A 12397-nucleotide genomic window follows, 5' to 3' on the forward strand; every position below is an offset into this window, starting at 1 on the left:
ACAAAACATTAAAAATATGATACAAATACATGATATTTGAGTACCAAATGTTTCAAATCTGGTACTAATGTATGATTGTTGAGTACTCAAACATGTAAGCAAATATTGATATTAATGACACATTTTTCTTTTTTGGATGGAAATCGATATAAAACATTGAAAATACGTAACTAATATATGATATTTAATATCAAATGTGTTAGATCTGATACAAATATATGATTTTTTAGTACTAAGTAAATATTGATATTAATGACACATTTGTCTTCTTTTGATGAAAATCGGTACAAAACATTGAAAATATGATATTAATATATGATATTTGAGTAACAAATGTGTTAAATCTAGTACAAATATATGATTTTTGAGTACTCAAATATATGATGCAATTGTTCATATTAATAAAAATGTTCAAATTTTATACTCAAAATCTTATTTTTTGTATCAGATCTAAACTTAGTGCTCTAATATAATGTTTTCGTACCATATTTTTAATGTTTTGTACCGACTTTCATCAGAAAAAATTCATGTTAGCCTAGGAAGGGTAAACAACTATTTTTCTGATAGAAATTGATCATATATTTGGGTTTGGATATAGGGACTGAATATCAATTAACCGGTAATATATAGCATAGATTTATATAATTTTTTTTGTAAAAAAAAAGGCACATATAAATTTTATAAGGAATAACATTGATCACCAAACAAAAAATGTTTACATTTTATAACATAAAAAAAAACAATATTTATAACAGTGAACACAGCAGACTGCCGAGTATGGAAACGTGTTGAAGACAGAACGCCCATAACGGAACCAATCCTTTTCCTTTTCCCCACTCTCACAACAATTCTGATCCCCTCTCCGTATACATGGCGGCATCCATTCGCCTCCGCCGTCTCGGCGCGCTCGCCGCCATCGCCGGAGGTGTTCACTACACCATCATCACCAACCCCTCAGTTGCCTCCAGCGACCGCGGCACCGGGGGTGCTGTCCCAGCCTTCGCCGATTTTAAGCAGAAGATCGCCGACCCATTCTCCGCCGTCCCCTCACGTGCCGTCCAGGAGGCAGCTTTGATTGGATCAAGCACGGCTAACCCCCTCGACATCCTCGTCATCGGCGGCGGCGCCACCGGCTGCGGCGTCGCGCTGGATGCCGCAACGCGTGGTCTACGCGTTGGCCTTGTTGAGCGTGAGGATTTCTCGTCAGGCACCTCCTCGAGGTCTACTAAACTCATCCATGGAGGTCACCATATTTTGTTCTGCATAATTTACTTGCTGCTGTTGATTGAATTGTACCTTGGGTTTTGAGAGTTGTACAGTTTTAGGGCCTGGTAATTGGTGAAGCGCCATTAATGCCATTTTTCGTGCTATCACGTATTATGTGTGAATGTGGATAGAGTTATCTCTGCTCTGCTTGCTTCACGTGAATAAAGATCAAAGCTTTAGTTTACAACACTAAGATTTATTTGATTCTGATAGCATTTAGTAGCAATGAAGCGGGATTCTTAGTAAAAGTATATCCATTTTTATAAAAAAGATTAAAGATAATAGAAAGGAGATCGAGTTATTTTCTTCCGTCAGTCGATAGGCATATGACGCAAGTTTCATGTTTTTTGTTTGCTTTTACCGTGGATAATCTGTCCTAAAAGATTTCTGAGAGTCCTAGATGCTCTTATTTGATTGTACATGGGAAAAATTTGAGTTTGGAGCCTGTGAAAGGAAGAACTTGTACTGAATAAAGTTATTGCTGCGTAGTGAGGCCAACTATGATTTTTTCTAAGTGAGTTATGGATGCTTTTTTAGTCATTTTCTAGATTTTATCATCTTGATGTTGAGCAAACCTTTAGATATCATCTTCGGTCTTCCCAATTTTATCTTCAATGACGTGGACTCTTGCCTTCAAGACCTTATTACTGGAATCTAGTCTTGTAAAAATTGGAGATGTTATTTTTAAATGCAGTCAAAACTCAAAAGATAATAGATATTCTTTAATTTGTTTGTAAACTTTCCCAGAAAGTGTGGGATTCTACTTTTTACTCCTTGCAAAGTTTTTGTTTCATGTACTTATTTATCTTATTTCTCATTGTCTTTATTTATGCAGTCTTTGATGCATGGTGCTGATTGTTAAAGCTAATCATTTCAGGAGTTCGCTATCTGGAGAAAGCTGTATTTAACTTAGATTACGGGCAGTTGAAGCTGGTTTTCCATGCGCTTGAGGAGCGTAAGCAAGTTATTGACAATGCACCCCACTTGTGCAATGCTTTGCCATGTATGACTCCGTGTTTTAGCTGGTTTGAGGTGGTTTACTACTGGATGGGTTTAAAAATGTATGACCTGGTTGCTGGCAGACACTTACTCCACTTGTCAAGGTACTATTCAGCAAAGGAATCTACTGAACTCTTTCCCACCTTAGCAACAAAGGGAAAAGATCGGAGCTTGAAAGGAACTGTGGTTTATTATGATGGACAGATGAATGACTCGCGCTTAAATGTTTCATTGGCATGCACAGCTTCTTTAGCAGGCGCGGCTATCCTTAATCACTCGGAAATGATATCCTTTCTTACGGATGAGGGTACTGGGCGGATAATAGGTGCTCGGATAAGAAATAATCTATCAGGTAAAAGAACTGATAAGATGATATCGTGTCCGATCAAGGCAATCATTAGTAGTACTGCTGTGGAAAAATTTTCTTCTTGTAATGCCCTGATTTTTTATGACAGTTTTGGTTCCAATGTAGTTGAAAAATTCCTTGTGCAGGCAAAGAGTTCGATACATATGCAAAAGTGATTGTTAATGCGGCTGGTCCATTTTGTGATTCGGTGAGGACAATGGCGGACAAAGATGCTAAGCCAATAATCTGTCCCAGCAGTGGTGTCCACATTGTGCTTCCTGATTATTATTCCCCGGAAGGAATGGGTTTGATTGTTCCTAAAACGAAGGATGGTCGTGTTGTTTTCATGCTTCCATGGCTTGGGAGAACAGTTGCTGGCACCACTGACTCAAACACCGATATTACAATGTTACCAGAACCACATGAGGATGAGATTCAATTCATATTAGATGCTATCTCTGATTATCTTAATGTCAAGGTTTGTCAATTCTTGTAATCCTTAATTTTTTTATTATTTACCTTCTGTTGTTTCCTTTATTAATCCTTTATTTCATTTTTTTTAAATAATTTCGTCCTTCCTCAAGTTAATGAGAAAAACACTTCATTCTCTTCTTCTTTTTTTAAGGAGAACCCAAAGAATCTGATAATTTGTTTGCTAATTCATAGTCATCTCATCTTTAATTTTAGCATCATAATATGCTGCAGACTAGCTTCCAGTATCTCTTTCTCTGCCACTTTGTACTTGTGTACTACCAGATGCAATTCGATACGGAAAATTCTGTTTAGGTTAGCTTATGAACGATTTTCTAATAACATGTTTATGGTTTATGGTTTGACCTTGTTATGAATCAGGGATATTTTTTTAGGATTGAATTCGATACCATTAAGGTATATCTTTGATACGGTTAATGAGATCCTACCTTTAGGATATTGCCCAAATAATGGATTTAATGATCTATATTTACACATAAGCATAATTAATGTTGGAGAACTGACGTGAGAAATCATTGAATCATTAGATTGACAATTAGGGTAATACACGTAAGGTAAGTTGAACTCTACCATTTGATACTATATTGCTATGATTGATTTATAGGAAAAATTTCTTACCATATTTATATCAAAATGTTCTCAAGAGTCAAGAGTATATCTTGACATGTCTATTCAAAGATGTTTTAGTTGTATTCTAAACTAAGAAAGGTTGTCCAGAGTTTTAGCCATTTTTATATTTCTAGTGGATGTAGGATTTATGGCAAAACCTTGTAACTTCTAATTTGTGTTGTATTATCTCATCACTGAATTTGAATTTCTGCTATTTAAAAATTCAACGTGTTACTCAAACAAGGCCCCAATCAAGGTTTCTCAGTCTTGTCTTTTCTAAAATTAAATTCGTGCAAAAACAAATCTGATTATTGTTCATGTACAGTAACCATATTATTGTTCATGTACAGTAACCATATTGTGAACTGCAACCACGCATTTAACTACTCCCTCCGTCACAAATATAAAGACTATATTTCCTTTTTCATCCATCCCAAATATATAATCGAATTTATATATTTATTGTTGTTTTCTCTATTCTTTTACCTATCTACTCTTGTCATTATATACATTAATTAATTTCAACAATTTTTTATCTTATTAAAATATTCATTAAATAAGGGTAAAATAAGAAATTTCTTTGTAAAATTTATTTTTCCTTTAATTTTCTTAATCTGTGTGAAAATACACATGAAGCTAAATATATGGGCAAGAGGGAGTATGTATTATGATTATCTAGCTATCACAATTGAACTGTCAGTTTTTTTTTACCATCTATCTGGTTGATCTCTATTTACATATACATCTTATTGTGGGCGAAAGAATGATGCTGTTTCTTGCTGCTCAACAGCTTTCCTTTGTCTGCGCTCCATTTCTCTGATTCTGAAAATGGCATTGTTTTAGATTTTTTCAAAGCATCATTTTGTGCTTCAAGTTGAAAACTTATCACAGATTCTATGTTTGACTTGAGGGAGAGCACTAGAATCTAAAGTATGTGCTCTAGTATTAGAGTCAACACTAATAAGAATATGATCTCTCTTTGATATTATTTTGTTGTCATTTTGGTATAGAAAATATTTTTGGTAATATTCAGTTGTAGTCATGTAACTATGTTCCGACGATCAATTTTAGTCCTCATCAAAATCATGTGATTAGATTACTAATATCATTGCTAAACTTTTATAATTACGTGCTTTGAAAAATCCCTTGTGACATGCACAACTTTTTAACAATGTAATTATAATTATAAAAAATTAACAATGATAGTAATTTAATTACATGATTTTGACGACAAAGACCATAGTTGATTGTCGGAACATAGTTAGAGGACTTTGATTGACTCAACAAAGATAAAAAACAAAAATGTCACACCTCAATACATACATGACTAAAATTGACAATTAGTTCTAGAAATTTTCTTCTGTATAAGGAGCTGCTAATTGCACAATAAACTTAGAGACATTATTAAGAGTTTTAGCCATCTGTGTGTTTTTCATGGATGTGGACTTTAAAGGCTGGACTACATGAGTCCATTGTTTTGTTTAATTTCCTTATAATTAAACTTTAACTATTTTAAAATCGACATCTAACAAAAATAACATTACCATTTGGTTCATATAGCTTCGTCTTATTCAAGGTTAGTGCTTGTGATTGTTTTTTCCAGTTTTATTTTATATTATACCTTTATCGGGGACCTTTATTTGCATACTGGTCCCTGTAGGCTGTAGAGAGTGCCAGATTTTCTAGTCAATTGAGGAGCTGCTTCATTTACAGAGATCTTTTAACTTGTCACCTTCCGCACTTTCAAATTTTGACATTTATTTTCCTTTATTAACGTAAAGGTGATTAAAAGGAGTCAACATCTTAAAACTATACAACCTCCCACCTAGCTTTCCCTAATTTTCCTTCGAATGAAAAGCTTGGTTGGAGGGATTATTCAATTTGGGTACACAGTGAATGTCACATGATTTAGCTCCACTCTCATGCGACTGAGATATAGTCAAGGAAAGGCAGATCATACTCTTTTCATCAAAGCAGGAGAAGGTGGAAAAAAGGCCATCCTCATTGTGTATGTGGATGATATCCTAATTACAGGTGATGACAGTGTTGAGATTCTTCAGCTCAAAGGAAAATTGAGGAAAGAATTTGAAATAAAAGATTTAGGATCCTTAAAGTATTTTCTTGGCATGGAGATAGCTCGAAGTAAAGATGACATCTTCATTTCTCAAAGGAAATACATTCTTGATTTGTTGCAAGAAACTGGAAACCCTTGGAAAAAAATTGGAAGAGCAGCATAAAGGAGAATGAACCCTATGCAGACATTGGTAGATACCAACGCTTGGTTGGTAGACTAATATACTTATCTCTCACACGGCCTGATATCGCATATGCCGTCAGTATGGTAAGTCAGTACATGCATTCTCCAACTCAAAGCCATCTACAAGCAGTAAATCATATTTTAAGATATCTCAAAGGAACTCCTGGCCGAGGACTTATGCTCTTAAAAAATAATTATAACCGAAGCATTGAGGCATATGTTGATGCCGATTGGGCTGGAAGTGATGACTGTAAGTTAACTTCTGGTTTTTGCTCGAAGTTGTGGGGAAATTTGGTTACATGGAGAAGCAAGAAACAAACCGTGGTAGCAAGAAGTAGTGCCGAGGCTGAATATCGAGCTATTGCACAAGGGATGTGTGAAGTTATTTGGCTACAACGGTTAATGCAAGACTTGAGAATTACTATCAACTCACCTATCAAGTTGTACAGTGACAGTAAATCTGCCATCAGCATTGTGCACAACCCAGTCCAGCATGACCAAATGAAACATGTAAGGATAGACCAAAGTTTTATTAAGGATGAAATGGAAGAAGGAGGCATTAAATTATCCTATATCTCCTATTATGATCAAGAAGCTGAGATCCTAACCAAGAGTCTCACAAAGCCAAGTCATGAAAATCTTCGTAGCAAGTTTGGAATGAAAGATATCTATTCCTAAGCTTGAGGGGAAATGTTGAAGATTTCAGAAATATTTTGGAGATATCGTAGATACTAATTTGTATAGTTTCCTTTGTGTGAATTATCTAGAATAGAAAATTATCTTGAGATCAATTAGTGATTTTATTACCTTTTATTATGATTATGTAACTTGTATAAAGGCTGTATTTTTTCAGTAGAAATAATAAGAATGATTTACGCAATTCTTCTTGTTTCATCACATTTTTGTTTTTCCCCACTTTATTTCTGGTTTTTATCATTTTTAGATTTAGATCATGTAAAATATTTTTATGATTTATGCCAAACTTTTAGGTACGACGGATGGATGTTTTATCAGCATGGAGTGGCATTCGACCATTGGCTACTGATCCTAGAGCAAAAAACACGGAGAACATTTCCAGAGATCACGTCGTTTGTGAAGATTTTCCTGGTTTAGTTACAATTACGGGTGGAAAGTGGACGACATACAGAAGGTAAAGGCATAAAGCTAATTTGATGGTATGGAATTAACTGAAAATTTGAAAGTTTCCCCTTTTTAACGGTCGAGAAGAATTTGCATGTCTTTCTAGGTACTTGACAATGAAGAGAAATAGCCCCGAGTCCTGGCTTTCTTTATTATTTTATCCATGTGTGTTTGAATTAAAAAAAAAAAACTTGTCCTGGTTGGTTCTTTGCACTAAGTTTTGGTGTAGTAGCTATATTTCGATTCGTCCTCTTTTTTCAATGATGATGTTGAACCCATTTCATATGGTCAGAGTTTTGAAGCTTCGGTTTTAAGAACTTTTATCCTAGAAGCTTATTGCTTACTGTAATCCTTCGCAGTATGGCAGAGGATGCCGTTGATGCAGCCATAGATTCTGGAAAGTTGAGCCCAACAAACAAATGCATGACCTACAACCTACAGCTTATAGGGGGTGATGGATGGGATCCTGCATCTTTCACTATACTAGCACAACAATATACACGTATGAAGAAGTCATATGGTGGGAAAATCGTTCCTGGTGCAATGGACACTGCTGTCGCAAAACATTTATCACATGCTTATGGAACTCTGGCTGAACGTGTTGCTATCATTGCTCAGGCAACTCTTCCTATTTTGTATTTGCTCCCTTATTTGGTATATGTATATATGTGCATATCTTTCTTCGTGATTTTAGTTTGATTATTGTTGTGACACGATTGAATATGCATTTTGATTTTCAGAATGAAAGTCTAGGGAAAAGGCTTGCTCATGGATACCCAATCCTGGAAGCAGAGGTCGCATACTGTGCCAGGCACGAGTACTGTGAATCAGCGGTGGACTTCATCGCCAGAAGATCACGCCTTGCTTTTCTTGACACAGACGCTGCCAGGAGGGCAGTGCCTCGTATCGTTCAGATACTGGCTGCTGAACATGGCTGGGACAAGTCGAGGCAAAAGCAGGAAATGCACAAGACTAAAGAATTCCTGGAAACTTTCAAGTCATCAAGAAATGCTCAATTTTATGATGGCAAACACAACTAATTCGACACACTTGGTAAACTATTTTTTTTAATCCACGCCGTTGTATTATAGATACGCGGGTTATATCCAATCTTTACTCTCCCTTGATGCAGATTCATGACGTTATCAATACCGAAGGAGCTCTTAGTTTGGTGTATCATATACCAAGATACTTTTTTTCTGCCTTCTTTTTATTACACTGCAAAAGTTCTACAGTTGCTCCCCATTTTTCAGGATGGTGTTCAATAGTTTACTATACCACAAAAGCGATGTTTGATTTGCAAACCAATATTTAAAAAACTTGAATTGAATAATGTTCATGACGAGAATAAATATTCAAATTTCGATTTTTAACGAATTGTTTAATTGTGTATTTTATGACAAGTGTTGGTATATTAGGATTTTTTTTCGTTTTTATTTATCATTTAAAAAATTTCTGACATTTTTCAATTGAACTGCTGTTTTTCATTAAAGAACTTAAACTTTCAATAACTTTAAATTTATTTAACTGTTGTTTATACACTAGATCGTGACACACGCATTTTCCATAAAAAAAATAAAAAATTAAGTATTTTTATTATATATATATTTAGTGTTTTTTTAGGATTTGTGAATATTTTGATATAGTTTTAATTATCATCTGGATAACAATGATGTTAGATAATATGTGAAAATTTTAAAGTTGATAAGATATGGTAGTTACAAAGTAAATTTATTAATTTTTTATTAAATAAAAATATTATTTTTATAAGTTGATAAGAGGTATTTTTGTAAAAATTATTCGGTGTAACAAAGTTGGACTCCAACCTTTATTTATACTAGTTTTTCAAAGCATGTGTTGTGTTTGTATAATCTTGATTTTGTTTTTAATTTATTTTTGTTTCATAAACTTGTATGATTAAGTGATTAAGAAGAGTTTTGTAAAGAAAAAAAGAAAGAAAGAAAAGAAAGAAAGTAAACCAAAATTAATTTGGAAGAAAAAAAAGACCCAAGTACATTATTGGTATACTAAAAAAATCTTATCAAACACAGTTATTATCCACTCTCCTCTTATTAATAATCGCGTTTCATGATTCATATAAACATTTGTGATGCATACATGTAGCAATGACAAAGTGATGCAACCTTGGAGTAAAAATGTCAGTTGTATATCTAGTTTCCGTTTGAATAACTATTTTAAAAGGTTTTATTGTTATTCAAATATATTTTTTAAAAAGATGTATTTTTCGATGTTTTCAAAACTGAAGCAATGATATAAATCAATACATATTATTGTTTAACTGTAAAAATATTTTTATAAAATAGTTGTCCAAAGTATATATTTATTCTTAAAACAACTTTAAAATATTTTATCAATATTTTGCAAAAAAAAAAATAAATAAAATTTATAAAACAATTTTATAGGTACTTGTCTAAAGTCTAAACATAGTTGAATTATTCCTTATAATTTGGAATTATTTATATATATATATATATATAATATCAAATATGTATACACGTACATCATGTTTGAGCATGAATGTGTTTCTGGTGATGCGACTCTTGAATTTCTCATAAAGTTTTCGGGGATATAACTCTAATGCAAATTCGAAATCAATATGGCATAATATTTTATTTAATTTCATAGATTTGGGGTCTAACTCGACGTACTTCAATAAAGCTCGAGCTCGAGCTTGAAATTAATTTAACAAAAATAAAAAATTTTGTTTTGTCGAAATAAAAACAACTAGTCTTAGTCGTTCCAACTTTGTCGTAGACATTGATATTTGATTAATTGATGAATGAATGATGAGATTTACTAATAAGATTGCAGGCGTTGGTTACAGCTGGTTGTGTTGGGCCGGCAAGCCACGTTGAAATTACATGTTTATTACTAGGTTGTCATTGTATATTTGTATTTAAAGACAAATTTGCTTTTCATACACATTATACATGCATATGTATAATTCTTATCATTTAGCATCACCATCTTCCTAATCTCTTGTTCAAAATTATGTTTGAAACAAGTTTAATTGAACATATATTATTAATCTATGTATAACTTATCTCAATTAATTTCGCCTTATTTTCGTCATATTGTTTATCTATTTATTAATTAATAATTTTACAGCAATTAAATCAATTAAATTATAATATATTCATCAAATCAAATAATGTATTAACTATTTTTTTTTATTTATTTTTAATTTACATTATATTACTTATCTATGGATTACTTATCCTATCACTCAAACCAAACGGTGTCATATATGCTTATTCTATCATATTATTATCATGGAACGCAATGACTCCGCTTGCTAAGTATCGGAATTATATAATGACACATATGGACATTAACTTCATGATAGATCGATTTGCACTAACTAGTGAACTCGATATGTCGAGATCGATGATATATAGCAGAAATCTGACTCAAAATGTACCGAATATATATTAAAATAGACATTTTCCCCCTTGTATGGATTATGTCCAAAATGACATTTTTACTATAAGGTTAGGTAATAGGTATGATTTTAATTCGGATTTTTTTTGAAAAATATATTTTCAGAAATTACAATGAAAATAGGTCGCCAAGAGATGAATAAAAGTTAGAAAAAAATTATGATAATTTTTCAAGTGGAATGAAAATCATATATATATATATATATCTCGTTTCTCATATACTATAAGATAGCTGAATCAGAAGTAAGGACCAAACTTGTCGGCAGAGGCAAAAAAAAATAGTATCGTTTGGTTTGAATGATAGGATAAGTAATCCATATATAAGTAATATAATATAAATTAAAAATAAATAAAAAAAATAGTTAATACATTATTTGATTTGATGGATAGATTATAATTTATTTGATTTAATTGATGTAAAATTATTAATTAATAAATAGATAAATAATATGACGAAAATAAGACAAAATTTACTAGGATAAGTTATACATAGATTAATAATACATCAAACCAAACAATGCAAAAAATCTATATATACATGTATATGTGTGTGTGTGTTTTATGTAGTATATATTGAAAAAATATAAATGCCTCATGAAAATCATAAATATTAATCAATGATTAATCAATTACTGGAAATGAAAAATGGGGCCGGAACTGAGAATCAGAGAATGTGACCCTTCTAGTCTTCAGACCTCGGCAGTCGGCCACATATCTTTTTTAAAAAATAAAATTAAAATTAAAATTAAAAAATCAACGCTAAAATTTGAATTTGCTTACTCCAAAAAGGAAAAAAAAATTTGTAACCTGGAATTTATATATGTGATGTGAATCATGTGATATATATATATATATATATAATATATATTTATCTCTTTCATGAAAAAATATCCAAATGATAGCATCTGTATATTTCCTACGATCCTATTTGAAATCATTCACTGTTGATCATCGATCAATTGACCTCTTTCACGTTTCCAAATTTTATATTTAAAAATATATGAACATGTTCATCCTAAATTTGTACAAAAAAACATCATATTAACGATGAACAGAGACTAGTCTAATTTCACGAGCAACATAGATATTTTTATTATGGTTAAAAGGTCTTGGTCTAGTCACTTTTCATATATTGTTTTTTTTAAAAAAAAATAAAGAAGCAGGGGTCTACCTAACTTCTGTCATAATATTGTCATAATTCTCTTTAAAAAAAAAAAAAATTGCCATAATTGGGCTACTATAAAAGACATAATTTACACGATAAATTATTAAATACATAACAGCCACCCCCTAAAGCTACTGCTATACAAGCTATACGGCTATACCTCCTGGTATATTGATAGATCATAGATCTATGTATTGAGCTGTGATATGGTAAGAGCATGTTCAATGCTGATAATTTCATTGCATGATGATGTCAGCAATGAAAACTTCATCACTTGGTTATGCGTGAGATGATGATGTAGAGAGAATGTTGAAATATTAATTTTTTATTTTATTAAATATATTTTTATTTAAACACAAAATAAATGAACATAATTAAAAAAAATAAAATTACACATAATTCAAATTTTAATATTACAAAAAATAATAAATTTTTTAAATTACAAATAATTAAAATAAATTACCAACAATAAAATAAATTATTTTTCAAATCAAATTAATTTTTATCATTAATTTTATAATTCTAAAATTATTTTTTATAATTTAAAAGATCAGATTAATCTGAACCGTTGGATCTCCAACTATCCAGATTAATCTGACCATTAAATTAATTTAAAGTTTTAAAAACAAAATAAAAAATAAAAAAAAAGAAAAAAAGATTGC

The 12397-nt window shown here is 31.7% G+C and overlaps 1 protein-coding gene across 3 annotated transcripts; it reads left to right on the forward strand.

The window, feature by feature from the left end:
- The first annotated feature begins 771 nt into the window (after positions 1-771).
- LOC140864247 (glycerol-3-phosphate dehydrogenase SDP6, mitochondrial) lies at positions 772-8482 on the forward strand. Of its 3 annotated transcripts, none has more exons than XM_073268295.1 (7): positions 772-1243; positions 2144-2617; positions 2758-3089; positions 6959-7119; positions 7469-7763; positions 7850-8162; positions 8242-8482. In XM_073268295.1, the coding sequence occupies exons 1-6, from the start codon at positions 871-873 to the stop codon at positions 8147-8149; spliced, it is 1935 nt and encodes a 644-aa protein (XP_073124396.1). In that variant the 5' UTR covers positions 772-870; the 3' UTR covers positions 8150-8162; positions 8242-8482. The 3 variants fall into 3 exon arrangements, with proteins under 3 accessions (XP_073124396.1, XP_073124398.1, XP_073124399.1); XM_073268297.1 differs by having other exon boundaries at positions 7469-7727; XM_073268298.1 differs by having other exon boundaries at positions 1001-1220.
- The last annotated feature ends 3915 nt before the right edge of the window (positions 8483-12397 follow it).

This window comes from Henckelia pumila, chromosome 4, assembly GCF_033568475.1.
Source record: "Henckelia pumila isolate YLH828 chromosome 4, ASM3356847v2, whole genome shotgun sequence".
Classification (NCBI taxonomy): domain Eukaryota; kingdom Viridiplantae; phylum Streptophyta; class Magnoliopsida; order Lamiales; family Gesneriaceae; genus Henckelia; species Henckelia pumila.

What these genes read in the sequence shown, in the direction of transcription:
- LOC140864247 (XM_073268295.1), top strand. Translation starts at nt 871, where the DNA reads ATGGCGGCATCCATTCGCCTCCGCCGTCTCGGCGCGCTCGCCGCCATC. An exon ending in GATAAGAAATAATCTATCAG is followed by an intron (nt 2,618 to 2,757) that starts GTAAAAGAACTG and finishes TTCCTTGTGCAG; the next exon opens with GCAAAGAGTTCGATACATAT. An exon ending in AAGTGGACGACATACAGAAG is followed by an intron (nt 7,120 to 7,468) that starts GTAAAGGCATAA and finishes AATCCTTCGCAG; the next exon opens with TATGGCAGAGGATGCCGTTG.